General features: G+C 49.0%; 3 protein-coding genes across 5 annotated transcripts; 1 reads left to right on the top strand and 2 right to left on the bottom strand.

The window, feature by feature from the left end:
• The first annotated feature begins 283 nt into the window (after positions 1 to 283).
• REC8 (REC8 meiotic recombination protein) lies at positions 284 to 7,051 on the top strand. 3 transcript variants are annotated; one of them, XM_074234806.1, is made up of 20 exons: positions 285 to 744; positions 1,105 to 1,226; positions 1,704 to 1,772; positions 1,979 to 2,121; positions 2,333 to 2,408; positions 2,578 to 2,698; positions 3,014 to 3,098; positions 3,230 to 3,309; positions 3,429 to 3,573; positions 3,730 to 3,805; positions 3,910 to 4,001; positions 4,184 to 4,266; positions 4,422 to 4,562; positions 4,854 to 4,917; positions 5,053 to 5,204; positions 5,351 to 5,399; positions 5,479 to 5,545; positions 5,660 to 5,785; positions 5,884 to 5,990; positions 6,091 to 7,050. In XM_074234806.1, the coding sequence occupies exons 2-20, from the start codon at positions 1,171 to 1,173 to the stop codon at positions 6,180 to 6,182; spliced, it is 1,824 nt and encodes a 607-aa protein (XP_074090907.1). In that variant the 5' UTR covers positions 285 to 744; positions 1,105 to 1,170; the 3' UTR covers positions 6,183 to 7,050. The 3 variants fall into 3 exon arrangements, with proteins under 3 accessions (XP_074090909.1, XP_074090907.1, XP_074090908.1); XM_074234808.1 differs by having other exon boundaries at positions 284 to 1,226; positions 5,479 to 5,542; positions 6,091 to 7,051; XM_074234807.1 differs by having other exon boundaries at positions 285 to 1,226; positions 4,187 to 4,266.
• IPO4 (importin 4) lies at positions 6,287 to 22,033 on the bottom strand. Its single transcript, XM_074234805.1, has 30 exons — positions 21,872 to 22,033; positions 21,695 to 21,781; positions 21,334 to 21,413; positions 21,203 to 21,244; positions 20,734 to 20,863; positions 20,431 to 20,610; positions 19,937 to 20,002; positions 19,735 to 19,836; positions 19,571 to 19,654; positions 19,084 to 19,248; positions 18,880 to 18,933; positions 18,444 to 18,553; positions 18,109 to 18,217; positions 17,788 to 17,917; positions 17,254 to 17,367; positions 16,990 to 17,103; positions 16,556 to 16,676; positions 16,291 to 16,402; positions 16,078 to 16,196; positions 9,591 to 9,668; positions 9,446 to 9,503; positions 9,229 to 9,334; positions 8,893 to 9,086; positions 8,737 to 8,784; positions 7,960 to 8,085; positions 7,656 to 7,864; positions 7,177 to 7,309; positions 6,958 to 7,062; positions 6,752 to 6,821; positions 6,287 to 6,642 (listed from the first exon to the last, which is right to left on the bottom strand). Exons 1-30 carry the CDS (start codon positions 21,938 to 21,940, stop codon positions 6,512 to 6,514), a joined length of 3,246 nt encoding a protein of 1,081 aa, XP_074090906.1. The 5' UTR covers positions 21,941 to 22,033; the 3' UTR covers positions 6,287 to 6,511.
• A 183-nt stretch (positions 22,034 to 22,216) lies between these two features.
• On the bottom strand, positions 22,217 to 27,192 carry TM9SF1 (transmembrane 9 superfamily member 1). The gene is made up of 6 exons (XM_074234809.1): positions 27,110 to 27,192; positions 26,473 to 26,818; positions 25,196 to 25,817; positions 24,621 to 24,806; positions 23,129 to 23,402; positions 22,217 to 22,827 (listed from the first exon to the last, which is right to left on the bottom strand). Exons 2-6 carry the CDS (start codon positions 26,803 to 26,805, stop codon positions 22,434 to 22,436), a joined length of 1,809 nt encoding a protein of 602 aa, XP_074090910.1. The 5' UTR covers positions 26,806 to 26,818; positions 27,110 to 27,192; the 3' UTR covers positions 22,217 to 22,433.
• Between the last annotated feature and the right edge of the window lie 276 nt (positions 27,193 to 27,468).

Raw genomic sequence — 27,468 nt, 5'->3', positions numbered from 1 at the left:
ACATCCAGAACCGTGGCCGCGTGTGCAGCAGCCACGCTTTCCTGCCCAACTGTAGCCTGTGAGCTCCTCGAGGACAGGCCGGACCCCGCGGGAGTCGGCGCTTGGACCAAGCGCTTGCTGGTGGACGCCCGGCGACTGTTCTAAGAGCCCTGGAGGGCTGAGGAACGGGGAGCGGGGTTCTCAGGAGGGAGCTAATAAATTCCCGAGGCGGGGTGCATGGAAGGACCCGAAGGCGGCTCCCGGGGCCAACCACGGAGGACGTCCAACTGCCACTCGCTTCCCTATTGGCCGAGATGAATTTGTTACCAAGCCTACTAGGAACAGTCATTCCGCACGCTCATTGGTCAGTCGGGACTCTTCCCAAAGGACTGATACGACAGTTCTGTCACTAGGCGTTGGGGAGGAGAACTGCGAGAACAGAAGCCGATTGGCCAGTCCACTTGATTCAGGCTTCCCTAGGAGCGCTTCTGATTGGGCGCCTTTTCCGTACCTAGGACCGCGGGTCCAGGACCGCAGAGCAGAGGCTGAGGTTCAGAGCTGATGCTCCAGGAGCAGCTCCGCTTCTTGGACCCCGGGCCTGAGTAGCCGTCCCCGGGAGGCCACCTCCAAGCGGGAGGGACCGGAGAGCACCCCGACGGCCGGCTTTCACCCAGCGGCCAGGCAAGGCAGGGGGAGCACTTCGCGATCCCTCCGTGCTGTACCGGTCGCTCCCGGACACCCAAAGCCCGGAGCCGCGGAGGACAGGTATTGTCAGGGGCGCAGGGACCCGCCTCCTTCCTGAGCCTGGCCGGCAACAGGTGACGCACAGGACTCCCACCTCCCCTCCTGGGGCTTCGGAGTTGTCCGGCTGGAGCTGGGGTGGGACACCGCCACCCCAGACTCGTCTCCAGGGCTGTGGGGAGCCACCTTCCCCCTATCCTTCGGAAGACCCTCTCTAGTCTCTTAGTCAATATGATATAGATTCTGCACCTGTTCGCTAGTTATCCACATCTAGTCACAGCTATCCCTTGATAAAATATTTCGGTTTATAGACCCATTTATTTGTATGCCAAGTCTTTACTGAGTTAGTGGAAAGAGCCTCCTTTGTAACTCATTGCTACTAAGTTCTAGGCGACAGCAGCCCCCTTAAAGGGCTCAGCAAAGTGGGGGACAGAAGCCTGGAATGAGAAGATGTTCTATTACCCCAACGTGCTTCAGCGCCACCGCGGTTGCTTTGCCACTATCTGGTGAGTGAGGGGGAGGTGAAGGGGGGCCTGTGGGGCTGGCAGAGGGGAGGTTGGGGTGGAAAAGGATGCCCAGAGAGTCAAGAGACCAGGATTCTTGCTCTGGCTCTTTCCCTCTAAGCCTCTGCGTGATTTGAGCAAATCACAAACTCTTAGATCAAAGTTTCTTCATCTGTAAAAGGATAGAATCGGACCCAAACTCCAGAGTCCTTTTTTTTTTTGTTGTTAATCTGGGCCTTGGTAAGGGAAGCCCATCCCCAGCACTACAGTGTCCCTCTTAGAGGACCTCTCCTTTCCAAGGTTTCTCCACTAGGTTGGTTGGTTCATGTGCTTGTACTTCTGGAGTTATTTATTTATCTATATATGTATCTGTGTATATTTACACACACACACATATATATTATGATATATATATATATATATAATGTATTAAAAGTATCAGTTTCAGAAATCAAAGGTAAATGACTCCTTTACTCCTAGGCTGGCAGCAACAGGTGGCACAAGGTTAGTGAAACGGGAGTACCTGAAGGTGGACGTAGTGGAGACATGGTAAGAGCCCCTGCAATTCAGGGGGACTGTGATTAGAACTAAGATCAGAACTAAGAATCGTCACTTCTTGGGGACCAAGGTGGGGGGAGGAAAAATAAGGTTTATTGTTTGGGAAAATGCTGGGACAAAGAGAGTGGCTGAGGGCTGGAGGTGGGGACACTGGCAGTCATTTAGAGATTCACTAGAGAAGTCTGTTTTCCCCACAGTGAGAAGATCCTGCAGTATATTCTGGTGCAAGTCCAACCAAATCTGCCCGGTGTCCCTAGACCCCGCTTCTCCCTTTATCTCTCAGCCCAGCTCCAGTTCGGTGTTATCCGTGTCTATTTCCGGCAATGCCAGTACCTTGTGGGTAAGGTTGCAAAGGAGGATGGACAGGAAGGTGAATTCAGGCAGATGAGGAAGCAGGTCATCTCAGAGGGTTCAGGGCTGGCTGAGATGAGGAAGCTGAAGGATGGGCAGGTGGGCGGGTGGGTGTCATGGGAGAAGATAGGTGGGCTGAGGGAAGGTGAGGCAGTTTGTCCTCTGTCTCCTTACTTTCTGTGCCCCTGCCCATCCCACAGAGGATATCCAGCATATCCTAGAGCGCCTACACCGAGCCCAACAGCAGATTCGTATTGACATGCTAGAACCAGATGTGTGAGTACCTAACTCCAAATTAGTTCATACCATTTCAGGGGCAGGGATGTGTAACTTTTCCTAACTTTTGGCCCTAATTACTTTTATCTCTTCCATCCCTGCCTTCTCCTGAGTTTTGGTCTTATCCTGCTCCATTCTTTCCCTCTTTGTTAAACTACGTCTCACACAGACCTGGTCTCCTGCTACCTGACCCCTTGACCACAATGGAAGCCTTGGAAGATGCCCCGGACCCCTTTTTTGGAGTGATGGCCATTGACCCTAACCTTCCTAGTCCCCTTGGCATCCCACAGGTATATTTGAGACTCCCACCAATACCATAAACTAGCCTTCTCAGCTGCCTGGGGGTGGGGGACCGAGTCCTTACTGGTATTGTTCAAAGATAGATCTTCCCCTATTCAGGGGTTCAATGGTGCTGTGACTTTGCCCCATCCCACCTAGGCAATACCTAGCTAGTGATTTTCTATGTGCACTAGAAACTGAACATGAGAATAGTTATTTAGTAGTGTATGTAGGGTTGGGATTGGGAGAAAAGATGGGGGGCTTAGCTACCATATGGTAAACAGCAAGAAGTTCATGACTAAATCACGTGTTGGGCTTTGCCAAAGGTTCGACATCTCTTGGAAGCCCCAACTCCTGAGAGGATTCCTAAAGAGATCCCTCTTCTGGGGTACCCTCAACCCAGGAAGTCAGGTGAGCAGTTTCCTGGTTCCCATGGGGTCATCTAGATGAGAATCATCTTCTTGGGCACATAGGACTCTGGGACTATACTTAGAACCATGAAATCAAGAAGCATGGTCTTGATATCATCTCCTTCTCTCAAGACAAATCTCCCATCACTGTTCTGCTTCCTGAAACCATCACCCTTCAGGAGCCAGAGTCAATTCAAGTGTTGCACATTGAGGTGAGCAGGATTCTGGAATTGGGGGGGGGGCTAGAAATGGAGGGCAATCTATTTGTAGACAAATGTACTTATTTTGCCCAGAAAAGGAATGGGTTCATTCCCAGGCACTTTATCCATAGGGTGAGCAGGACTTGCCAGAAATCTCCCATCAGGACCTGGACCTGCTGATGGCTGCAGAGGATGAAGCTATTTTGACTGAAGAAATTGAGAAGATCCACCCTCCCCCAGAGTCTCCCAGAACCCCAATACCTCACGTCCCAGATGGTCAGCCCTCTGGCAGGGATCGGGTTGGAGCAGGATAGTCTGAACTTTAGGAGGGAGGAAAAGGGTATACTTATGAACCATCTAATGAGGTTTTGTTGAGGTAGCTGATGGGAAGAAATTATATCCCATCCCCTCTACTTCCTGTCTCCTTCGCAGCTATGGAGTCAGTGGAAATTCCCCGGGTCCCTGAGCAAGAAATCATCCCTAGGCTGTCCCCCCCACCTGAGACACGGTATGTGGGCCAAGGCAGGGTTTCATTTCAGGAGCTGAGTGAATAATAATGGGGGTGGGTGACAATTCAAAGCTAGGAGGTTCACGTCTAAACCTTGCTTCCAGGATCCAGGAGGTGGCAGAGCCTCTCTCAGAGATGGAACTAGTCCCAGAAGAGCTTGGGTTATTAGTCCCAGAAGCTGGCCCTCCACTGCCGGGTGAGTGCCCTCCCTGTCTTTTCATTGCCTTTCATTACCCAGAAACCTTCTATTTTACTACTTTAGCTCTCTGGGGCAGTTCTTCCCAGATGCTTGAAAGTACTGAATAGTGCCAGCTTTCTCTATCCCTATCCCAAATTTTGCCCACCCTTGGGACAGCACAACTATGTTGCTCTTGGCAGAAGAGATCCCAGCTAAGGAGCTACTTCTGCCCCGGATGCCCAGTCCCTTGGAGGCTCCTGTTCAAGTCCCCAGCAGTCCTGAGGTAATTATTACACTCCACCTCCTATCCCCAAGCCCTGGCACATCCCCCTCTCCTTTCCCACTGATTGTGTGCCTCCTGTAACCCTTTGAAAGGGGAACATGGCCAAGCTAGTAGGTAAATGACAAGGCTAACAGATACCCTGTTCCCCGAAACAGCTGATTCTCCCAGAGTTGTCCCTATTGCCTCAGCCTCCACCCTCCCGCCGCCGGCTTCGGTTGCATGATGAGGAGACTCAGATTTCTCGAGAGGAATTCCAAAAACAAGTTTTACAGATCCATGCCCACACCCGGGCCTGTGTGAGTATGGGGCAAGACTGCTGTTGGGCAGTGAGAGAAAGCAGTCATGGGACAGCAGGGTTTTAAAGTGACAAAAGGGGACAATTACTGAAGATCCAAGAGAGAGGACACCAGGGATGCTTCCAGTCCCTGGCCAAATGCTAAAGTGGAGGTAGTGACAGTCCACCAACTGAGACAGGGGTGGGAGGGGGTGGGACAAGGGAAAGATTTGGAGTCAAAGGAGAGGGACTCAAGAGTGGAAAAGTCCTTCCCAAGGAGACTGAACCATGGCTTTCCTTTCTCTTCAACCAGCCAATGGTTCAGCCTTCCAGTCAGATGAAGAGCCCTACGGAGCTGCTGAGAACCCCTTCTTACAGTAAGAGTGGTGGGGGACGGTGAGAGGTAGAGAAGGATGGAAGAACCCTCTACCTTCCACAAGGTGCAGCTTGGATCTTAAATCTTCTGCTCCCAGGTCACAAACTCTTATCCAACCCCTCTCTTTTGTCCCCAGTTGGATGGCTACACCCAGAGCTACTAGGATTCTGGACTCGCTGTGCTCAGGTTCCCCCAAAGGATCTCCAACGTTGGCAACCCCCAGAGCCTGAAGCTGTAGTTGAGCAGATAGAGGAGAGGAGAAAGGCTGAGACCATCAGTGAAATAGAGGTGTCTGGTCAACTTCACACATCACAAGTCCTGCTTTATCTCAGGCTTTGGATCATGGCAGAGCTCTAACTACACCAAAAACAGACTCCAGCTTGGCAAATTATCCCGAAAACATCCATCTTTTTTCTCTTCTCTCTTCCCCTTAGATTCCTCGAGATGCTCAAGAGCCCAGTGGTCCCCTACTATTGTCATCAGGTAAAGCTTGGGAGAATATAAGTGGGAACGATGACATAAAGGGATAGTCCCTCTCAGACCATTTCCTCTCCCCAAACAGAACTCTCCTTGGAGACTACTGAGGAAGAGAGGTCCCGCCTCAGTTTCATTCCTCCTGAAGAGAGGTGGTAAGGGGCAAGGATATTAAGGGAAGAAAGTTTGGTGGGAGGGAGGGAAGAGCAACTGGCTCTCCTGCTGCCACTATGACTGCCACCTCCCAGATGACACCTGTGTCCTCCAAGGGGCTTAGGTGAGGCCGAGGTGGAAGCACCTGCACTGCCTGCAGTCCCCGAGCTACCCGAAGTGTCTCAACTCCCCTTGCAGCTGGCCCCAGATCTGCTACTCCTCTCACCAGAGGCTGTGAAAAGGTACTGATGGGAACAGGGAGGAGAGAGGCAAAGATGCACCTAGAGAAGATCCAAAGAGCTGCACAGTACTAAGCTTCATGTTTCTTGGTCTCCGGCAGGGCTATTATATCGGAGTTAGAGGCTTCAGGAGAAATAGATTTCAACAACCTGATTCCTCCCTTTGCCCCACGTCTGGTGGCTGCTCGGGTCTTCTACTTGCTACTGGGTGAGCTTAAGGACATGTGGAGGGAGTGGTGAGGCAGAGGGAGCTGAATGCCTGGGCCCAGGGGCATCCCTGATCACAATCCACTTTCCATCCTCTTCAGTGCTATCAGCACAACAGGCTCTACACGTTGAGCAAGAAGAGCCCTACGGCAGTCTCCTCATTCGGCCAGGGCCTCGGTACCAGCACTCCTAGAGGCCCATCTCTTGAGACTGAACATAATCGATTTAACTGTTATATGATAAACCCCTCATCTACCTCTTAAGTTGCCTTGTTCCTCGCTCCAGGGCTACAGCTCATCCAAAATAAATGGACTTTATTCAAATCTGAAGTCAAACACTTGTCCATAAAGTCCAATACAGTAACAACCAGCCCCAGGGATGGCTCCCATAAGGCCACAAACTGTCCCGGGATGGGAATCTTTGGCAGGCCCCCAGATGGAGCCAAGGCAGTAAGCAATTCCCCCTGGGAAGGGCAGGTTTCCCTTTGTGATCCCAAGCCCAGGAGGCCACACTTTCCAGGCCTTAGGTGGGGTTGAGCATAGTCTGAAGTTCCTGGGCCTTATCAAGGGGCAGGGAGATCAGGGCTGCCCGGTATTTTTCTGGGTGTTGCCTGGCCAAATGATTCAGGAGCAGCAGCAATGTAGCCTTGGTATCTGGAGGTGGATAAGGAGAGGACAGGGTCACTGGACTTGTGGGCAGGATTCATCATCATTCATTCATCATGTTCCCACCTACTCAATCCCCAGCCCACCCTCTGCTCACCTTGGGGGACCTTATTGCCAGTTAAGCTTAGACTGCAGATTCTAAGGATCTCTGGAGCCAAATCGACTATCTGGTGGGAAGGTGGGGGAAGAGTTAAGTTTTAGTAATCCCAGAAACTCCTTCCCTGCCCCCTCACTCCCCTACATGTACCATGAGCTCAAGGACAAGGGTGGGAGTATGGGGATGAGGGTTTCAAGTCCATGTACCTGCTCAGGGGAGCTCTGAAAGAGAAAATTAAAAAATTTTCCCATGGTGATCCATTCTTCCAGATCCTCCTTCAGTGGTAAGGCATGGAATAGTGAGGTCAGCACCTAAACATACCAGAGCCAACTAAGTACAGAAGCTCCTCCTTCTCTGCTGCCCTCATCTGGATCCCCTTTCTCTTCTACCCTGCACACTTAGCATTCACTCCTTTCTCCACCTACCTGATTCTGGGGCTTTTCTGTGGACCTGGCCATCATCAAGCGTGCAAGGGCCCCACAAATATTATCACGGACACGGTCATGGTGTTCCCGGTCAATGAGAGATAACAGGAACCCCAGAATCTTCTGGTAGTGTCTAAGGCTGTAGTCAAGGAACAGGCCTCTCTCCACAGATCCTGGCCCAAGACCCCAAATCCCAATTCATGCTGCTAAAATATAATGCAAAGAGCCCTGGACCAAGAACCAGAAGGTTTGAGCTCTGCCACTAGACCTTGTGCAAATGACTCTGTTTTCCTATCTAAAATGATGATAAAATAGACCTTCCTCCTCAGGAGAGAGAGGTAGGACTGTACTATGGAAGACTGGCTCCCCTTACTGTATGGGAAGGTGTATTAGAAAAATCTTATCAGCAAAACTTTAAGAAGATGGTTAGACAAAAAGCCTTTCCCTCTGCATGCCCTCCACCCCATCAAGCAGGATACTCGAGGGCAGGGCGACCTCCATGCTCCACCAGCACGCCCAGTCCAAAGACTGCATTGCTCCGCACCTCAGCGTCTGCATCTCGAGCGAAGCTCAGAAACACCGGCATCAACCGGGACACAAACTGGGGTGAGGAGGACCCTAGGCCTTGCACAGCCTCGGCCAAGGTTCCCACCGCAAATGACTTCTCTGCCACCGAGCAGCTTGGCTTCTGTCAAGGGGGAGAAGGGGATCAGTCAGGAGGGGGGATGCACCCTGGTCAAGCTGCAGTGGGGGATGAGAAGGCCTAAGAGGGGAGTCACTCACTGCCTTGCGTAACAGTAGAGGTAAGAAGCCAGCAAAGAAGGGGGCGAAGGTCTCTCCTCCTGCGGCAGTGGCCAAAGCTGGGATGACTTCCCCTGCATGCTCCAGCAGCATATCGTCATACTCTGCCTGTGGGCTGACAGGGTCAGGGGAGCACCCACACACAGGGTCCTTCCTGTCTCAGTCCCCCTCCTGGATCCCAAGATGGGGACCACACCACCTCTGAGAGCCCACTCCCTTCCCATGCCACACTACTCTTCAAACCCTCCTTCTCCATTTCTTCACCTATTGCCACTTCATTAAACAACTTTGGATATACCAGATTCCTTCCTGGGATCTAGATGCTCCCAGACTCAAGGGGCCAATCATGTCAGTACAGCCTTGTCAAGCTCCCACCCCCACCCCACCCTCTCAGAATCTATTGCCATGTTATCTAAATCCTAGTCAACCCATCCAGTTAGTATCATCCTTCCATCTCCCCCTACCCCAATCCTCTCCAACCAGTCAAACCCCTTAATGATCCCTTTCCTTTCTTCCCTGATACTTTCATCACCATTATACAATTTTACAATTAATTTTTCTCCTATATATTGTTTGCTCTAACTAGTTGCTAAATTTTGTATATTCCTACCATATGTATTATTTTTTTTAATCTCTTTAGGGTTTTTTAAGTTTAGGCTCTCAATAAATACTGATTAACCAGGAGGGGGTTCCAGAACATGTCCCACTCCCACATGCACCTCCACCTCCACATACCATTTTCTCAGCCCTACCTCTTACCTGTTCCATCTCATCTTCTTCATCCTCTTCAGGGTCCTGGCAGGCTATCTAGAGAACAAGCCCTGGGTTGGTAACGGCAGGGGTGAGCCAGGGTCTGCTCTAAACCCCTTAGGCCCAGCCTGAATCTGTGTCCCCCCCCACCCCCAGGGCCCTCACCTTCTTCTGCAACACTGCCTTGATGATGTTGCAGAGCTCAGCCAGGCGACTGGGAGGCTGCAGCACAGCAGGCCCACAGTTCCGGAGTACACCATTCAGGGCCTCCAGGACAGACATGACAACCAGTCGCTCACGCTCTACATTCACTGCCTGCAAGAAGGATGGTATCACTCGGCCCAGGGCTGTCTGTAGTGCTGGAAAAGCAACGTTGCTCTGACACTCTCGGAGGACTGGGGTAGTTCCCTAAGTCTCATCCCACTCAGGATCTTGTCCCCATGGCCCCCCGCCTCAGCCCTTGGCACTAGGCCACAAACAAAACTGGGCCTCCCGCCTCACCAAAGATATGCTGCTCCAAGGGGAAGGACTGGGAAACTTTGTGCAGAGAACAGCAAAACTGGCCCAAGGCTTCATAAGCAGACTTGCGGACATTTATGTGGGGACACTGGTGGGGAGGAAGGAGAGGGACAGCCCAAGTCACAACTGGCTGCTGGACTCAAAGGCAGACTTTCCTCCCCTCTTTGCCCTTCTTAGAACCCCCGGCCAAGACCCTCACCTCCAACAGTTTGTACACTTCCTCAAAGGCACTTTCTATGTATGGAAGGAAGGCCACACTAAGGAACAGAAATATTAATGTGAGGGGAGGGGGCTCCATCCAAGAGCAAGAAGTTAAAATCGGAGGAGGAGGATGCAGGGCTTACCTGGCATTTACAGAGATTTCTCCCAGGGCAGTGCAGGTGTCTTCCTTTTCATCAAAGAAAGCGTTCTCTACATTATACCTTATTCGGTAAAGAGAAATTCAATTAGATTGAATGAACATGAATTAAGTGGCGTAACAGAGAAAGGAGAGAAGCTCCAGATTGTGATGAGTCTGCCCAGCTCCAGTCCTGGTCAAGACAGGGTTTGGAACCTCTAGTCTCCATGTACCTATACCCTAGGGTTGATGTTGCTTCACCCCATGTCCTAGTGCAGCCTGCATTACTTCAAGTCTCCCTCCACAAATCCTAATTAGTTTGTCTCATCATCTACTTCTCTCTCTGGATACTCACAACAAATCCAGGAAGACAGTATTCCTCTAGAGGCCTCCTTGTCCTAGCCTGTTTGCCCTTCTTATAGGCGATACTGATTCTGCCCATTGCCATAAAGCCATAGCCCTTCATTCACCACCAACATCCAGCAGGTAGGTTCCTCCATGAACACCCAGGTTCCCAATTCCTTGTTTCTCCATCAATGCCTATAACCCTATACTGATTAACCAGGAGGGGGTTCCAGACTATGTCCCACTCCCACATGCACCTCCACCTCCACATACCATTGCCCTACTTAGGCATCTAACAATGCCTATTATGGGGGGCTAGAGGGTTCAGAAGTCTCCTTGATCCAGGACTGGATGAAAGCTACCATCTACTCTGCCCAGTATCACCACCACAACACTGAAAAGTCTTTCCTAACATAGAGTGGCCAGGTGAACTGCCCAGTTATCTAATACCTACTCTGATATTGCCAGCAGATTAAATAAAGCAAATCCAATGAGAAACCATAGCAAATGACTTCTTCTGACCCAGAACTTTACAAAAAGCCAGAAGCCCATGTGTAATAGGAATTGGGGTTATTTATCAACCTAGTGTCAGTACAGGCAACCTAGCTGGACCAGAGAAAAATATAGCCTGCATGAATCTGACTGGAAGTATAAAAACAAGGAGAAAGGCATGGGGAAAACAGACACTAGGATAACTTAGCCTTGGTACAAAGCCCAAATACCAAAACTAAAAGTGGAGAGGTAAATAAACCAAAGCCACCAACTGGTACCAAAAAAAAAAAGAAAAAAAAATTCCCTAGAGATGGTCCCAAATTCTGCCTGGTGGGAGAAAAGTAACTATAATCAAAGTCTACAAGAAGAGATTCAAAGGAAAAAATAGATTTTCCACAAGGGCTACATAAATACCCAGAAGAAATGAAGCAATAGTTTTTTTTAAAAAAAAAAAAAAGCCCTAGAGGAAAGAAAAAACAAGAATACAGTTTAAAAGGGAGGGGTAAACTTTACTCAAGAAAAGGACTCCCTTAAAACCAGACAACCAAACCCCAGTTATTAGAAATAGTTACTTCTATTTTCCTTTTTTCCCTTTTGCAAAGGACCCAAGAAGACGGTATTCCTGCTTTAGATGTTTGCCCTGTTTACAGGCTATACTGATTCTACCCATTGCTATAAAACCATAGCCCTCCATTTACCACCAATGGCTGTTAAGAACAAAATCAAAATTTGTTCAGAACAAAATCAAAAGGTTGGAAAAAACTCAAAACCCAGAACATCAAAATGCTGAATTATCAAAAACAACTGATCTGGAAAACAGTTCAAGGAGATAACACTGAAGAATCAACTGGGCTAGGGCCAGCTAAGTGGTGCAGTGGATAGAGCACTGGCCCTGGAGTCAAGAGGATCTGAGTTCAAATTTGACCTCAGATACTTGATCCTGTGTGACCCTGGGCAGGTCACCTAACCCCATTATGCCACAAAAAAACAAACAAAAAATAATTGAAAAAAGAAATCATTAGGTTCCCTGAAAACTGTGATTTAAAAAAAAAATTCTGAATACTTTATTTCAAGAAATCACCAATAAAAACTGCCAAGAACTCTCAGAACCAGAGGACAATGTGAAGAAAAGACAAATCCATTGATTATTTCCTGAAAGGAATCTGAAAAGTCCTAGGAAGATCAGGGCCACACTGAAGGAATGAACTGTTTTCAGGCAACCACAATCAGAATCACTAATAGCAGGTAGCTTTTACTATAAACAAAAGGACAGCTTGGAATATAATATTCCAAAAGGCAAAATATATTGACTTACAACTAAGGACAACTTATCCTGCAAAGCTGAGGATTCTCCTATACAGGAAGAAATGAACCTTTAAAAGAACAGAAAACTTTCAAGCATATCTGAAGAAAATACTAGAGATGAACAGGGACTGTGAAATACAAGGGCTAAGAGAAACATGTAAATTTCCATAAGAAACTGAAAAGTGTATTTAAGATGATATAGTGTCAACATTCTAAAAGGTAGAAGATCAGACAGATGTCTTCAAACACAGTTAAATGAGAAAAAGAGGACCTGGAGTGGAGTTGGCTGGACTGGTTTGGTTCTGGTGCTTTTATGATTGTGGAGAAAAAAGAATATACTAATGTAGAAAGGAAGAAAAGGGAGGTAGAAGTAGCCATTTCTAATAATTGGGGTTCATTAGATTATGAAAATATGGAGAAAGAGATAGAGGAATACTGGTACCAGATGAACCTTACTCATTCAAAGTGATCAAAGGGTTAAATCTGTACATACAGTTTGGTTTACAAATACACCAAATACAACAGAAAAACAAGTAGACTTCAGAAGGGTAAGTTTAAGGGAGAGGATAGTCATAAGTAAAAAAAACTTCCAGATCTTAATGGGAAGATAAAAAGGGGAAAAAAGAACTAGAATCTAATAGGGAAGTCTTAAATTTGCCTAGTAGTCCTCGATACTATTAGTAATAGGGGGCAGCTAGGTGGTGCAGTAGATAGAGCACCGACCCTGGAGTCAGGAGGACCTGAGTTCAAATCCAGCCTCAACACTTAAACAACCTTGGGCAAGTCACTTAACCCCACTGCCTTGCAAAAACAAAACAAAACAAAACAAAACAATGGGAATATTACTGAATGAAAATGTTGAGTATAACCAGGAGACTGAGTGTCACATAAAAACAGCAACATTGGAAAAAAAACAACAACAAATGAAAGATTCAAGAACTCTCCATGTAGGGACCCATTGCTGTTTCCAGAGGACCTATGATAAAGTATGATATTCATTTCCTGACAGTAGTGATGCACTCCATGTTTCTGAAACTGGTCACTGAAGGATTCATTTTGTTTGGTTATGCATATTTGTTACAATATGCTGGGCTTTTTTCTTGTCTTTAATGAAGAAAAGAAGAAATTAACAACAGTAATGCCAAAAAGAGAGGCCATTAATAGTTTTTTTAAACATTAATGAACAAAGAAAGTTGAGAAGGAAGCATGGAAAAAATGAACAGTTTTAAAAGTAACATGGAATTTATTATATACTTTTTTTTAGTTTTTTTTCTTTTTCAAGACAGTGGGGTTAAATGACTTGCCACACAGCTAGGTAATTATTAAGTCCTGAATCTGGATTTGAACCCAGGTCCTCCTGACTCCAGTGCCATTGCTTTATCCACTGCGCCACCTAGCTGCCCTATATACATATTTTAAAAGCAAGTCTAACTGATGTTTTTGCTTGTTTTTATCACAAGGATAGAAGTGGAGAATGAAAAATAACTAATATAAAGTCAAAAGACAATAAATATCATGTATTTAAAAACACTAGACAACCACCACCACCACCAGCAGCAAAAGCATAATCAGGAACTAAATTTGAAAGTCTTTAAGTTTATCATCATGTGTAAGTAGTGATCTATTCTGTTCTGCTTTACTGAAACTATATGAGAAAAGCAACAATGCTTCAGTTCTCCATCACTGAGAGTCAAACTCCAAGACAAAGGTTTTAAAACACCACGTTTCAACCAGGAGCCCCCTCTATCCCCCTCTACTTTGGGATCAGGCAAAGAATTCAGTTTTATTAGTTCAGTCACACCCCTGGGAAGACAACCACCCAATTGATCCACCTGATCACCTGTCTTCCCTGGAATTTGAGAGAGAACTCCACTATTCTCCATCATCACAGGCCCTTGGGAGTGGAAACCCAAGTCACAGGATGTCCCTCAGTTCAACAGAGCCCTCTCTCATAACAAATGAGCAGTCAAATAAATCATTCAAAGGATAGCTTGCTGGGTAGAGATATATTAAAAAATGAAGGTGCTGTAAAAATATAATACCACTTCATTTGCCATGCCTAAATACATTTTCAATCTCAGGACTATGGGACCTTTGCATCTGACTGACAATTGAAGTTTCCTAGGCGTGCTATCTCCACCATCAGAATATGAGCAGGAGTGAAAGCAAGTACTATCTCTACTTTTCTATTTGAATCCCTAGGACTTAGCACAGGACTCTGCATGTTGTGATCATTTAACAAATGTCTGTCCATTCATTTTTTTTAAACTTTTGCAAGACAATGGGTTTAAGTGACTTGCCCAAGGTCACCCAACTAAGTATTGAAGTGTCTGAGACTAGATTTGAACTCAGGTCCTTCTGAGTCCAGGGCTAGTCTTCTATCCACTCATCTTTTACCTACAATCCCATTCATGAAGATGACTTCCCAGTTTACTTTCTCTAGCTCCTAATTCTTCTCCTGAGCTTAGGCTTCACATCACCACTATCTTTGGATATCTGCATCTGAAGGTTCCACTGGCTTTTCAAACTCAACAATTCAAAACAGAACTTGCCCTCACCCCCTCAATCTTCTTATTTCTCCTGAGGTCACCAATATCCTTCAAGTCTACATAACCTTAACTCTTCCTTCTCCTTCCCATAACCAATCAAACACCAAATCTGACAACACCATCTCTATTCTATTTCTTTAATCTACCTCATTCTTTCCATTGACGTTAATGTTCACCAAACTGGTCTCCCTAGGACAACTGCTGCAGCCTTCTAGTCAGTTTCCCTGCTTCAAGACTTACCCTCTAACCCATCCTCCTACCAGTTGCTAAAATAATCTTCCTACAACAGAAATCTGACCATGTCTCTCTGCAGTATGAAAACTTAATGGTTCCCTATAATGTTTTGTCCTTCATTCTTTTTTTCCCCCCAAGGCAATGGGTTTAAGTGGTTTGCCCAAGGTCACACGGCTAGGTAATTATTAAGTGTCTGAGGTCGGATTTGAACCCAGGTACTCCTGACTCCAAGGCCAGTCCACTGCGCCACATAACCGCCCTTTGTCTTTTATTCTTGAAGACTATGACACGAGGGAAGTGATGCCATGACAAACACATGAGTTGGATATGAGTGAGGGAGATACTGTGCTAAGTCATCAACCTCACTTTCTCCTCCAGAGTCATCTGGGGTCCAGAGGACAGGCATGAATCAGGATGCCTGGAGATGGCCCTAGAAACCAGGCAATCAGTTAAGTGACTTGCCCAATGTCATACATTTAGTAACTATTAAGTGTCTGAGGCTCAATTCCAACTCCTGTCCTCCTGATTCCAAGGCCAGTGCTCTATCCACTGTGGCATCTAGCTGCTCCCCTATTATCTCCAGAGTAAAAACTCCTCAGTTTAGTACTTTGAATTCTTTAAAATCCAGTTCCAGTACCAGTATTCCTTTTCTAGGCTCAGGTCAAGCCTCTCTCCTTCACACACTCCATGATCACATCAAGCTTATGTACTTGCTGTTTCAAGTTAACATTCCCTTTCTCCCAATTCATTATCTTGGTGTAGGCTATCCTTCATTCCTGGAAAGCTGGTGTGCTTCCCACCTCTAAGAATCCCAAGCTTCCTTCCTAACTCAGATTAAGGACACCATCCTATCCTATGGGAGTCTTTCTTGATCCCAATAGAGGGCCATGCTTTCAACGTCCTCAAACTTGCTCACCCATTTCTCTCTCTGTTTGTTAGGTTTGTTCTTTTTTTTTTTTTTTGCAAGGCAATGGGATTAACTGGCTTGCCCAAGGCCACACAGCTAGGCAATTATTAAGTGTCTGAGGCCGGATTTGAACTCAGGTACTCGTGACTCCAGGTCCAGTGCTCTATCCACTGCGCCACCTAGCCGCCCCCTCATCCATTTCTCTCAACAGAATCTAAGCTCCTAGAGAAAAAGGCTAATTTTTTCCTATTGAATCTCCAGTGCCTAACAGAGATAGCAACTGGACTAAAGTAAACCAATAAGGAATAAATGCTGATTGAACTGTTAGACTTTAGTGGCTACTAGGTTCCATGTCCTGATGCTACAGAACCACAAAACAGTCTCTTTTTCAAAGTAATTTCACTTCTACCTGAGATATAGTATGCACAAAAAACATAACAAAAGGCAATTTTAGGAGAAAAAGAACATTTACAGCTGGTGAAGATCTACACCAGCTACAGAGAGGAAAGAGGCGGCTGGCATGAACAGAACATAAAAGATGACAAAGGAGCAACTATGAAGGCCACCACAGTTGCCGGTAAATGACTTCCTCTTCAGTCCCAGAGCATGGCTGACCCTCTGTTCCACCAACTACCCTTGCCTCATCCCCCTTGGTTTCATACCCTGAGATATCAGAGTCCTCCTCCTCTTCCTCAGTATCTTCATCCATCAGCTCCTCCTCCTCATCCTCTCCTTCACTCTCATCAAAAAGCAGGAAGGAAGTGCTTGTGTCATAGAGGGGCTGAAAGAATCAGTGTTAGCAGGATCCTGCTTCATCTTCCCACCTGTCACACCCTTAGCACATTCTTCTTCATTGTTCCCAGTCCCATTCTTACCACGATGCCCTCAGTAGAGCGTAGTGATGACATCATAAATGTGGTGATTTTTGGTAGATGTGGAGCCAGTCCCTCACCCATCAGCCCTGACAGTGCTGCAAACAGACTATACCTTTTAGGGGGAAGCAGACAAAACAGAAAGAGGTAAAGCAAAGCCCTACTAGAAAAGAGACAAGTAGGACAGGAGGTTCAGCATTAAAGGATATGGCTAAGAGATCATAAATGAATCAGGTATAAGAATCTGGGCGGAGGTGAGATCCCTCACGTGCATCTACGCAGATCAGGGTCATCCATTTGTTCACAGAGGCGCAGTCCCAGATTGCAACACTCCTCAGCCAGAGGCTTCATGGGTTCCCCCACTGCTCGAGCCAAAACTCCGAGAGTTTCTGAGAAAGGTCAAGGATAGAAATGAAGTATAGCACTCAAAGCTAGATAAGCTAAAGTAACTCTAGGGAAGAGGGACATTTAGGAAAATAGGCTGGATGAGGGAAGGGAGATAAGATTAGATGAAACAAATCTGGAGGGGCAAAATTAAGATCTATAAGAACCTAGCAGGACTGAGACAAAGTTCCCAAAACAGCTCCAGGTAACTCCTGTCAACTTAGCAGGAAATCTGTGAGGTGCAACTGGGAATAGTAAAGTGGGGAGAGGACTAGGAAGGGATGTCCTGAAGAAGCTGAGATGTGAAGGAATGCTCACCCAGACTCTGTATTTGCACAGATCGAAGATCCTCACGCCCAGTCATCAGGAATTCCCGGAGATGCTCCATAATGGTGGGGAAGTAAGGTATCAGGGAGCTTTGGGCCGCACTGGCTGTAGGAATGATAAGTTAGCAGGACTAGAAAAAGAGAAAGACCCCCCCTACAAATACATTCTTTGGGGAGGCTTGCATAATACTTTTACCAGTAAGTCAAAATAGAGCCCTTCCACCCCAGCCTAGGCAGCCCTATCGCCCCACCTCACCGATGGCCCCCAACGCGCTCACAGCCAACTCCTTGGCTCGGGGGCTGGTAGGTTCTCTAAGGGGCTGTAGCATCCGCTCCATTAACTCTTGGAGGTATGGTTCTACCTCTTGTCCTATAAAGATAACAGAATTACAGAGCTAGAAGGGAGCCCATTATATAGGAGACTCTCATACATGAGGAAAACTGAAGTTTAAAGGTAGTAATCATCGATGGAAGATAAAGTCTTAGTCCTTTGGCTACACCATGTCAAATTACACTAAATAAGTGTACCATGTTGAATGGCTAGTCTAAGGCCCCTTGATTCAGCTCTCTTCTCTAGACCTATTTTAAATCCACTTCTTATCAAGTGAGGAACAGTCAAATAAATCATGACAATGTCTGCCCCAGGACGAAGCAGTGTCTAAAAAGAACAAGATGCGCTGCTTGCTCCATTTAATGCTATTTCAGTTAAAACTACCATTTCTATACTATCCACCTTAAAATAATGAGTACACCACTCTGTAGTCATTGCCAGGTTCCCCCCACCTCATACCCAAGTTCTCCACAAAATTCTCCAGGGCATAACAGGCCTTGGCGAGGTGTCGTGTATGTCCAGGTGGCACAGACTGTAAGTATGACAGAAGCAGGGGCATCACTTCACCAGAGTAGCTGCTGATATTAGGCTACAGGAAGGGACAAGAAGAGAAAAATAGGTGACGATGAAGCTTGAATGAAGAGGTAGACACAATGTAGGATAGGGAATAGAGGCCAAGGATGGGAATGGGGGACCCAAGGAAGGACATGTCAGAGAGTTGAACAGATCTAATGTGGGCAGAACTTAGAGGGAGCACATGCCAGATTCCACCTTACTGACCTGTAGGTTGTCTGAAAACTGGCCCATGGCAAATAGTGCAGCATTGCGCACTACCTGGAAAGGATCAGATAAGCCCTTGCACACAATCTGCAACAGTGGGGTCAGCAGTCTGGGAAGATAGCAGCAGGGACAAGAAAGAGTCTGAGATAGAGGAACCCAGCAACGGACTCTATAATATTGAAGTTGGGAGAAAGGAAGGAATCTCTAGGAAAATCCTATTCTCTTTCTGGGAGCCCCCCATGTCTTTCCTTTCCTTTGTCTAAATACCTTCAAACCCACATGCCCCATGGTCTCACTGAGACCCCTCTTTAGAATCCGTTCCTACCCTTCCATACCTCTGTCTGATATAATCACCAGCACCATCAGATAATACAGCCAGCACCAAAAGTCCTGCTTTTCGTTGATACGGGTTTTCTCCGTGAAGGACCTCCTCTAGCATTGGCATCTAACAAAAGAAATAGATTAAAGTCAACATCTCAAATCAACATTTCATTCTGTTCCCCACTCTTCCAACCCCAGATAGGAGCCTCAGACCCTCCCTCTAAAAAGGGTAGTAGTCACTTCTGCAATTTACTCCCCCTGGGACTGTGAGCACTTAACCTTTGCAAGTTCTAGTTTCCTCATCTGTAAAATAATGATAGAACTAGATGACTCCTAATGCTTCCTCCAGCTCCAAATTTGTGATCTTACAATATTGGTGTACAATTCACTATCAAAAATAGATCAAGCCAAAATGAAGGGAGGGAGGACAGGCCTCTGAACAACACTCACCAACTGTGAAAACAGTTTCTCTGGGGCTAGATGTAGGGCCAATACATCAATCACCTGAAAAAAAGAAGTTTTCAGTTTCAATCCCGTTCTCTCTTCCCCCCCCCCCCACTATTCTCATGCTCCCTCCCTACTTACCTCTTTAGAATCCATAAACCCTGCCTGTAACTATCTTTTTCTCACACTGCACCTTCTATTAAGACCTACCTGAACAGCAAACTGCTTGGGTGTTTCCACCTCCAGCCCTCCTTCCAGTTCTTCCTCTTCAGCATCTTGGTCTTCAGGATCCAGCTGGCCTGGAGGAGGCTCAGCAGTCATGATGGGAAAGAGGGTGTGCAATATTGTGTTTAGGAGTCGGTGCTTCAGGAGAGCCTATGGGATAGTAGAAATTAGAGACTTTTCTCTTAGCTTTCTTCACCTCTTAACATACATTGCTTCTAGTCCTGTAAATCCAAGGTTACAAGTCTAGAAAAAAAAAAAACTAGAGAACTTTTTGATCTGGGGGAAAGACCTGATTTGTAGAAATAAAAGTACCTAAATAGCTTGGGACCAAATAGATCTCTGTACTACATAACAATGCCTTGCATTTAAGATCTTAGAGATAGGCAACTAAGCCCATTGGAAAGGTAGGGATGAAACAAAGTGGCTGAGGCAGCATAGGGTGTTTGGCAGGCAGAGTAGCCAAGCTACTCACCTTGCTCTTAAGTTTGACCAGGAAAGAGATACAGCAGAGAACCCGAACTCGGACTGCATCTCCAAGTGTGACGGTCTTAGCCACCTAGGCAGAAAAATGAGATTCAGATAGGAGAACTGTATGACTGGGAGAGTTGCCAAAGAGGCTCTGTCCATCTTCCTTACCTCAAGGCAGAAGGTAAGAATCTCAGTGAGATAAGGAGTGACAATGGGTAACTCAGACTCCAGCAACTCATCCAGGGCTTCCAGGGCCTCACAGGCCTTTGACTAACAGAAAAAGACAGATGGTCTTGGTGTAGATGAGTCAGGGGCCTGAGCTGTAGGTTCCTCTCCCCTACCCAGCACAGCTAGTGCTCTTGGCTCTCACCTCATCTACTTGGATTAATACTTGCAAACTCAGGATGACCTTGGGCACTAAAGTCCTGACGTGAGGCTGCAAAAGAAGAGAAGAGGGGAAGATGGGTGGAATCCAAGTCCACGGTTCAGAAACATGACAGCTCCTGTCTTTTGAGCTCCACTGAGGCACAGCTCCCTCATTAGACTGGAATCTCCTTAAGGACAGGGACTGTCTTTTGTCTCTTTTTTGTATCCCAAGCACTAGGCATAACATTTTTTTGGTCCTCTTCTAGAATGAAGAACCACTACCACCAGGGATAGAGAAGAGACAGAATGGAGAGGGCATGGAATTTGTAAAGTCTTAGTTATTCCTTTTAAACTTTCAAAATCCTTCAAAAAGACTAAAAAAGAAATCAGATGATCCTACTTCTTTAACTTCACCGAAAGACAGTAGATTCTAGAAGACTCTATGGGTGAGATAGCTTTAAATTTTTACATGTGCAAGACAAAGAGAAGGCATCTCACCAAGGTATTCGGACTCAGATAGGGCACCATGGTGGTCAGAGTTCGCAGGGAGTAGTAGAGCAGCACAGGGGAGGCAGATTCCTCCAGAGTCTCATTCAATAAACAGAGCAGCTCTCGATGATGTGGGCGGAATGCTTCTGGTCTGGAGGTCACCACAACACTCAGGAGGAGGAGTCCCATCTGTCCAGGGGGAAGGAAAGTAGAAGAAAAATTATCATATATATAGTAACCTTTCCTGTCCCTAGCTGGCAGAGGGACCAGCCCTCTGCCATCCTGGGCCCGCCCAGGCTCTGTGAACCATACCTCCTTTTCAGGGATGTGGCAGCTTCTAGTGCTACACTGGAGCAACTGCATTAACTGAGGCCAGGCATCCAGACCTTCGTTCCTCAGGATGGTTGCTGACAACTGAGCCAGGCTGAGGGTCACATTGTGCCTATGGGTTGAAGAAGTCATGTGTTACCCTCATCTAAAAAAAAAAAAGTCCCGTAGTGTGGAGCAGAACTTATATTAAAAAGGCCGTTGATACGGAACCACAGATATTTTAGCCTTTTTCAACACCATCCCATCCTCTTTCTCACATCCAAGCCACTTTCCTTTGTTCTATTAGCCGTGATATCTAGCACCCTCTCTTCTCTGGGATCTGGTTGGTCTCTTGGCTCCCGAGGAATCAGGAACCTGAACTCAGATGCCAAAGGCCTCTGAAACGGAATTTCCACAGCAGTCGGGCAAAGGATGCTCAAGTAACATGACAAAGGATCAGAAGCATACTCACTCGGGCTCGTTCTGGATGGCTCTCAGCACCAGGCATTTCAGACTAGAACACAGCAGAGTACAACACGCTCAGGACAGCCTATCCCAAGGCTGCCCACACGCCCCCCCCAGGTCCCTGCCAGGGGTCCTCACCTCTTCCGACTCTCCACCGCCAATCGCCTCCACCGCGTGTTAAGCTGCCTCCTGATGAGCAAAGCTGAAAACTGTCTGATCTGGGGTGTGGAAGGAGGGGGCAACTTGGGTGCGAGCAGAGGAGAGCGCCCACAGATCCCATGGGGGGCAGGATGGGCCACCGAGAATGGAGGCATCAGGGTAAAGGTCAACGTCAAGAGCCCCAGGGGTCAAACGGGAAGAAGGGGGGATGTGGGGGCGCGGTTGTAAGGAGGGTGTGAAAGCTAGTCTAAGTGAGGAGAACCAGATCGGAGGCCCCAAGGTGGGGGCGAATGGTGGCGAGGGGGCAGCGACGCCCGAGGGGCGAGCGGGGGCCCCTCACCTGCGGCTCCGGCGCGTGGGTCAGCAGGTCGCACAGGGCGGGGACGGCGCCGGGGTTTCGGAGCGCGGCCTGGAGCTGTTCCGTGGCCTGGGGAGAGGCGGGAGGTCACGGCGGGTCTCGGGCCCCGCGAGCGGCGCCTCCCTCGGGCCCGGCCCGCCCCGGGCGCCCCGCCCGTACCCGGCGGATCCGCTCCGTGTCCGGCAGCAGCAGCTCCCGGAGGATCCGATCCAGCTCCTTGGCCTCCATGGCAGCGGTGAGAGCGGCGGCCGGTGGCAGGCCCGGGCCGGCGGAAGGGGGAGGGGCCGCACGTGGAGACCCTGACAGCGTCCGGCGGAAGCGGCGCGCGGCGGCGGCGGCCTCCCGCGGCCCCACTTCCGGCGAGGGGATGGAGCGGCACGCCCCCTGCCGGCCGGCGGGAGCATCGCCCGCTGCTCAGGAAGGCGGAGGGCCGCGGCAGGGGCAGCCCCACAGCGCCCCGCCCCCGCCCGTTCTCCCCTCCCCCCTGCCCCGGGCAGCGTCGTGGTTTCTTAACAAACTTTATTGTGACAGTTGTAAAAAGGAACCAACGAAAAGCAAATGAAAAACTCCTAATATAGAAGCCCTTCGCTATGTAGACATTTATAGGTATTTACAGCCCCGGCCTCGCAGGGAGGCGCCCGGCTCCGCTCGGGCCCCGCCCCACCCCGCCTCCCGGGGCCGGCTCCCGCCGCACAGTCCGGCCCGGCCTGCTTCTCGGGCTTCAGTCCATCTTGAGGTTGACGTAGATGTAGCGGATGAACTTCAGCGAGGAGAAGAAGGAGATGGTGCCCAACATGAGGAAGAAGACGTAGGCCGTGAGAAAGGAGTAGCCGAAGAACTCCACCGTCTGCACGGCCCCCGACATGTTGGAGCGCCGCGCGTAGTAGAAGACGGAGTACAAGAAGATGAAGAGGCCCGTGGAGCCCACGCTGAGCACGGAGCGCCACCACCAGCGGTAGTCCTCCCCCGAGAGCTGGAAGTAGGTGAGGGCGATGGAGATGCAGGCGCCCACGCTCAGCAGGATGGCGAAGACGAAGAAGAGGATGCCGTAGAGCGTGTACTGCTCGCGGCCCCACACCGTGGCGAAGATGTAGTAGAGCTCCACCGAGATGGCACTGCGGAGAGGCCCCGTCAGCGGCTCCCGCGGCCCTTCTCTCCAAACCCCACCACCCGCTCCTCCCGGGCCTAGTCAGCCCACTATGGATCAACACGGGGGGGGCATAGGGCCAGAAATGAGGAGTTCCCAGGGACGAACCTTGTGAAGTAACTGCGAGCCACACATCTCCCTAGAAAGTGGGGGAACGAATGGAAATGGCCTCCGTAGGACGGAGCCAGACCAAGGGCTCTGTCATTATCTCTGAGACTGAGCTAGGCTGTAGGAAATGAGGACCCTGGAAGGTGGGAAATGTAAAATACCTGAAGGGCAAGAAGCCACCAATGGTCATGTGAACAACCGTAGACTTGTACCAGGGCTGGGGTGGGATCTCTCGGGCGATATTCTTGGTCCGACAGGGCGCATCAAAAGGAGTGGCGTTGTTCTTACCAAAGATGCCACCTATTACAGTGAGGGGGAAGCCCACCAGGAGCCAGACTGTTAGCAGCAGCAGGATGGTGGTGGCTGGAAGCGCCTGCGTCGATCCGTTGGCCCAATGCACAGAGTTCACCACGCTCCAAGTCAGGAAGAAAGGCACTGCAGGGATGGGGCCCCCGGGAGGGTAGAGGTCAGCATTGGAAGTCATTCTTGGGGAGACCCACTTAGACTGGACCTGAAGGGGGAGAGGGGGAACCAACCTGCCACACTAGCCCTAGATTTCTATAGGGACCTAGTCCCACCCCCCCCACCCAATTCCCCTTACTCTTGATCTTGACAACTCTCAATAATAGGGCCTATGTCAGGATGTTCCTGAATTGGATGTTACCAAGTGCTTTTCTCTTTTCACCAAGGTCTGCAATCATATTCATAATTTAAAATATTCCTATTCTTTTGAATTAAGGTATTGCTTACATTTACTGAGAAATTAATGCTGCCCTCCATCACCTATTGTTAATAAAAATGAGCCCATAATTTATATACTTTTGAAGTTTCCAGAGTCCCTAATGTAAGTTATCTCATTTGATTATCATAACTACTTGATAAGTGCTATTATTGGGGCGGCTAGGTGGCACAGTGCATAAAGCACTGGCCTTGGAGTAAGGAGTACCTGGGTTCAAATCTGGGCTCAGACACTTAATAATTACCTAGCTGTGTGGCCTTGGGCAAGCCACTTAACCCCATTTGCCTTGCAAAAACCTACAAAAAAATGAACTTGCACATAAGTGCTATTATTGTTATTCGTTTTACAGATGAGGAACCAAAGCTGAGGGGGGTTGTAACTTGCTCAGATCACAATTAGTGACACAAGATTTGAACTCAGGTCTTCCCGCCTCTGACTCTATCCAGTGGAACACCATGATTACAATATCCACAGTGAAGCCTTGTGGAAGGAATGGGACATAGCATTAATACATTTAGATTAAATTATTAGACTCTAAATAGACCAAACAATAAGAATTTTGAGGGCATGGACCTTCTATTTTACCACTATATGCTCTGTATGGCTCCAAATATGTGCTCCCATAGAGATCTCAATCTTTGGACCTCACTAGAAAAGGTTAAGTTTGCCAAAACATTTTTGTTGAACTAGGGACTAGAAAAGTCCAGTTTAGACTGCTGCCCTGGGAGGGTAGGTCTATTGGGATACTATAATGAGGGCTCCTCATCAGCTATCATACAATATTCAGGCACTGGGAAGGAATCTAAAGGGGAAGACACTATGAGAAACAAACTTGACTTTTCTCCAATTAAGCCTCAAGCCAACCCTCCTCTGAAGCCCAACTTAGCCCACCCCAGGGTGAGGGAGGTCCTCACCAGAGAAGAGGCTGGTGGTGAGGATGATGTTCCAGACCCAGCGCTCGCCTCCGATCTGTCGGTAGAAGTGACTGGACACATAGCCAGCAATGCAGCAGGTCAGGGCGTACAGCAGGATGGCTGCCGAGTTGATAGCACCATGGCGGTGTACATTGAACATGCCCATCAGTGCCATAACGATGATGCCTACAGGGTAACAGTGTGAAGCCCACATTAGATCTTCCTTGTCAAACCCCAAAGTCCTACAGGAATCAATCTTTCCCTCACTCAAACAAAGGAGTTCCAATAGAAGAATCTGTTCCCTCATTTTCATCCTATACCTTCAAAGACCACTAACTTCTGTCTCAAACCTATATAGACCCATAAATGGAACATGCTTTGCAGCTCTCTTGCTTTTCATGAAGGAGAACCAGATACTTCCTAACAAGAGAATACCACTACTTGAGAGGGGTGGGCCATGTCACCTCCCCCATCACTTAGGAGAAGAGCCCTAGATTGCCTCACTTCCTAGGTCTTCCTGAGCTGATTTGATAGAACCATTCCCTAGGGAGATTAACTGGTCCTGTTCCCCTCACCAGTGCCAAGGGCCAGGAACTGGGCACCCACACCAAGCACAGCGCAGAGCAGACCACGACATGGGGGAAAGCGGAAAACATCAGTATGGATAATCTTCCAGCCATTGTCACCCTGGTCAAAGTCATCACTGGAACTACCAGAGTTTGTCTCCTCATCCAAATTGTAGCGGGCCAAATCATTACGTAGGACCCGCATGAGGATGACAGCTACAAATCCCACAAGGAGAAACACCAGCACCATAGAGTTGATAATAGACAGCCAGTGGATCTCTAGTGTTCGAGGGAAGAAGCCACCATCGTCACCATGATGCCTATCACCCCGACGTTCTGCTGAAGTCTCAGACCAATGAACACTGTAAGTGTGAGTGAGTGCCAGAGGCTCTTCAGGCCGTACCACATCCAGGCTATGGGGCTTGACGTCACGAACTGAGACATTGGCAAAGACAATTCGATCCCCATGGAACTCAAGGTGAAAATCCAGGTGAGTCCACAGTCCTATCTTGTGACTATGTGGAAGGAAACCACTCTCTTCCATGTAGCCCACAAAGCCACGAATTGGCAAGTCATCCACCACAAACTCAAAGTAGTATAATTCCTCAATGGCTTGGCGCAGTCGTTCAACCTATGAAAAATAGATAAGATTAGACAAGATCTTTTCAGGATCCTTCAGGAGGGGGAATTTGATTATATGACTCTCCTGAGGATCCTCCTGGGTGTGTGTGTGTGTGAAAATTACTTTATAGCATTAAAGTCAGGGAAGGAAGAGAATTAAAAAGATGAGGATCCCATGTTTCCACACGGTCTAAATCCTGCAGGATTTGCTAAAGAGAATACGGAAAAAAGAACTATCTGATAGTAAGGCTGCAGAGTGGATTGAGTGAGGAGTCAGGAGAAACCAAATTCAAATCTAATCTCAATCTAGCTATGTGACCTTCAACTCACATGACTATTATCAGCTTCAGTTTTACCACCTGTTAGACCTAGATTATAGCACCTACCTCATAAAGTTGATACAAGGATAAAATGAGGGATCCGGAAGCCCTTTGTAAACATTAAAGTGCTATGTAAATGCTACCCATTAAAGGAGATTTACTGGATAAAACAATCTACTTGAGGATGAAGGATAAAACCTTACAAAAAAAAAGAAAAAACCCCAAACCCAGCCACAGGCTAAGAAGGAAAGACCAGGAAGAACACTTTGAAGATCAGAACATGCTAGGACAGGGTAAGGCATGACTCTAAGAGGGGAGAGCGGCGGTCCCCGCGCACATGCTGACCTGGGCGAAAGTTAACTGTATCTGGCAGAGAGTGCGCTTTTCTACGTTCTCTCGGAAGCGGATCTGATACATGGACTCGGCCATCCGGTCCCCGTCCAACACCTCGCCCAGGCTGAGGCTCTTGTGCCGGATCTTTTCGGGGGAGCAGACCGGCAGCTGGTAGTAGTGGTAGGTCTCCTGGGGGTTGTGGTAAGGCCCCACCTTGTTGACATAGAGCATGACGGGGTCTCCGGGCTGATAGTGGGTCTCGCCGGCGGCGCCAGGCACGCGGCCGGGGCCCAGGAGCAGCAGCAGCGGCAGCCACAGGCCGGGCCGGGCCTCCGGGGCCGCCATGCTGCAGCCGCACCTGCGGGAGAGTCGCGCTGACGCCCGGGCCGCGCCCACCCTCTCCTCCCCACCACGCCCCGGGGCCCCTTCCGCCTCCGGGCCCCCCGATCCATCCTCGCGCCCCGGCCCGGGCCCGATGACCTCCAGGGCCTCCTTGCCAGAGCCGGCATTCGAGGTGTCGGCCTCCGAGGGCGCTCGCCCCGGGGCTCCCGAGCCTCCCAGCCGCGGCCCCCGCCCCGCCCCCTCTCCGTTTCCATGGAAACCTCCCAGGCTCCGCGCCCTCCCGCCTCTCGCGGCCCGGGGTCCTCACCTGAGGCCGGAGGGTGACCGAGGCGGCGCCGGCGGCGGCCTCTGCGGGCCCCTTGGCTGCCCGCGGGCTCTGGGCTGGGGCTTCCCCAAAGCGGCGGGCGGCGGTGCGGGAGAGGTCCCGGCGTCCGGCGGCGCGCGGGCCCGGGCTGCCCGAGGACCGCCTGCCTCCAGCGCCCGCCCCGAGCGCGGCTTCCAACTGGATTCCAGGTCTTTCTGTCCCCCGCGGCCCCGCAGCCCCCCGGCCCCCCGCGGCGGCGCCTCTCCGGCGGACTGCGCCGAGGCCGAGGCGGCGGCTTCTGCCCGCGGGGCGGGGGCGGTTCTTCCGGCGAGCTGCGTGGGCAGCCCGGGACACGTCGAGAG

The sequence above is a fragment of the Macrotis lagotis genome, chromosome 4 (genome assembly GCF_037893015.1).
Source record: "Macrotis lagotis isolate mMagLag1 chromosome 4, bilby.v1.9.chrom.fasta, whole genome shotgun sequence".
NCBI classification, from domain to species: domain Eukaryota; kingdom Metazoa; phylum Chordata; class Mammalia; order Peramelemorphia; family Peramelidae; genus Macrotis; species Macrotis lagotis.
The sequence above is the reverse complement of the archived record's forward strand: the minus strand, read 5'-3'. Positions and strand labels throughout refer to the sequence as shown.

What these genes read in the sequence shown, in the direction of transcription:
- TM9SF1 (XM_074234809.1), bottom strand. Translation starts at nt 26,805, where the DNA reads ATGGCGGCCCCGGAGGCCCGGCCCGGCCTGTGGCTGCCGCTGCTGCTG. An exon ending in GTTCCTGGCCCTTGGCACTG is followed by an intron (nt 24,807 to 25,195) that starts GTGAGGGGAACA and finishes GTTACCCTGTAG; the next exon opens with GCATCATCGTTATGGCACTG. An exon ending in CACCACCAGCCTCTTCTCTG is followed by an intron (nt 23,403 to 24,620) that starts GTGAGGACCTCC and finishes CCATCCCTGCAG; the next exon opens with TGCCTTTCTTCCTGACTTGG.
- IPO4 (XM_074234805.1), bottom strand. Translation starts at nt 21,940, where the DNA reads ATGGAGGCCAAGGAGCTGGATCGGATCCTCCGGGAGCTGCTGCTGCCG. An exon ending in CCTGATCTGCGTAGATGCAC is followed by an intron (nt 16,403 to 16,555) that starts GTGAGGGATCTC and finishes TCCCCCTAAAAG; the next exon opens with GTATAGTCTGTTTGCAGCAC. An exon ending in CTTGGAGCAGCATATCTTTG is followed by an intron (nt 9,087 to 9,228) that starts GTGAGGCGGGAG and finishes TTGCTTTTCCAG; the next exon opens with CACTACAGACAGCCCTGGGC.
- REC8 (XM_074234806.1), top strand. Translation starts at nt 1,171, where the DNA reads ATGTTCTATTACCCCAACGTGCTTCAGCGCCACCGCGGTTGCTTTGCC. An exon ending in AATACCTCACGTCCCAGATG is followed by an intron (nt 3,574 to 3,729) that starts GTCAGCCCTCTG and finishes TCTCCTTCGCAG; the next exon opens with CTATGGAGTCAGTGGAAATT. An exon ending in AGCTGGCCCTCCACTGCCGG is followed by an intron (nt 4,002 to 4,183) that starts GTGAGTGCCCTC and finishes TGCTCTTGGCAG; the next exon opens with AAGAGATCCCAGCTAAGGAG.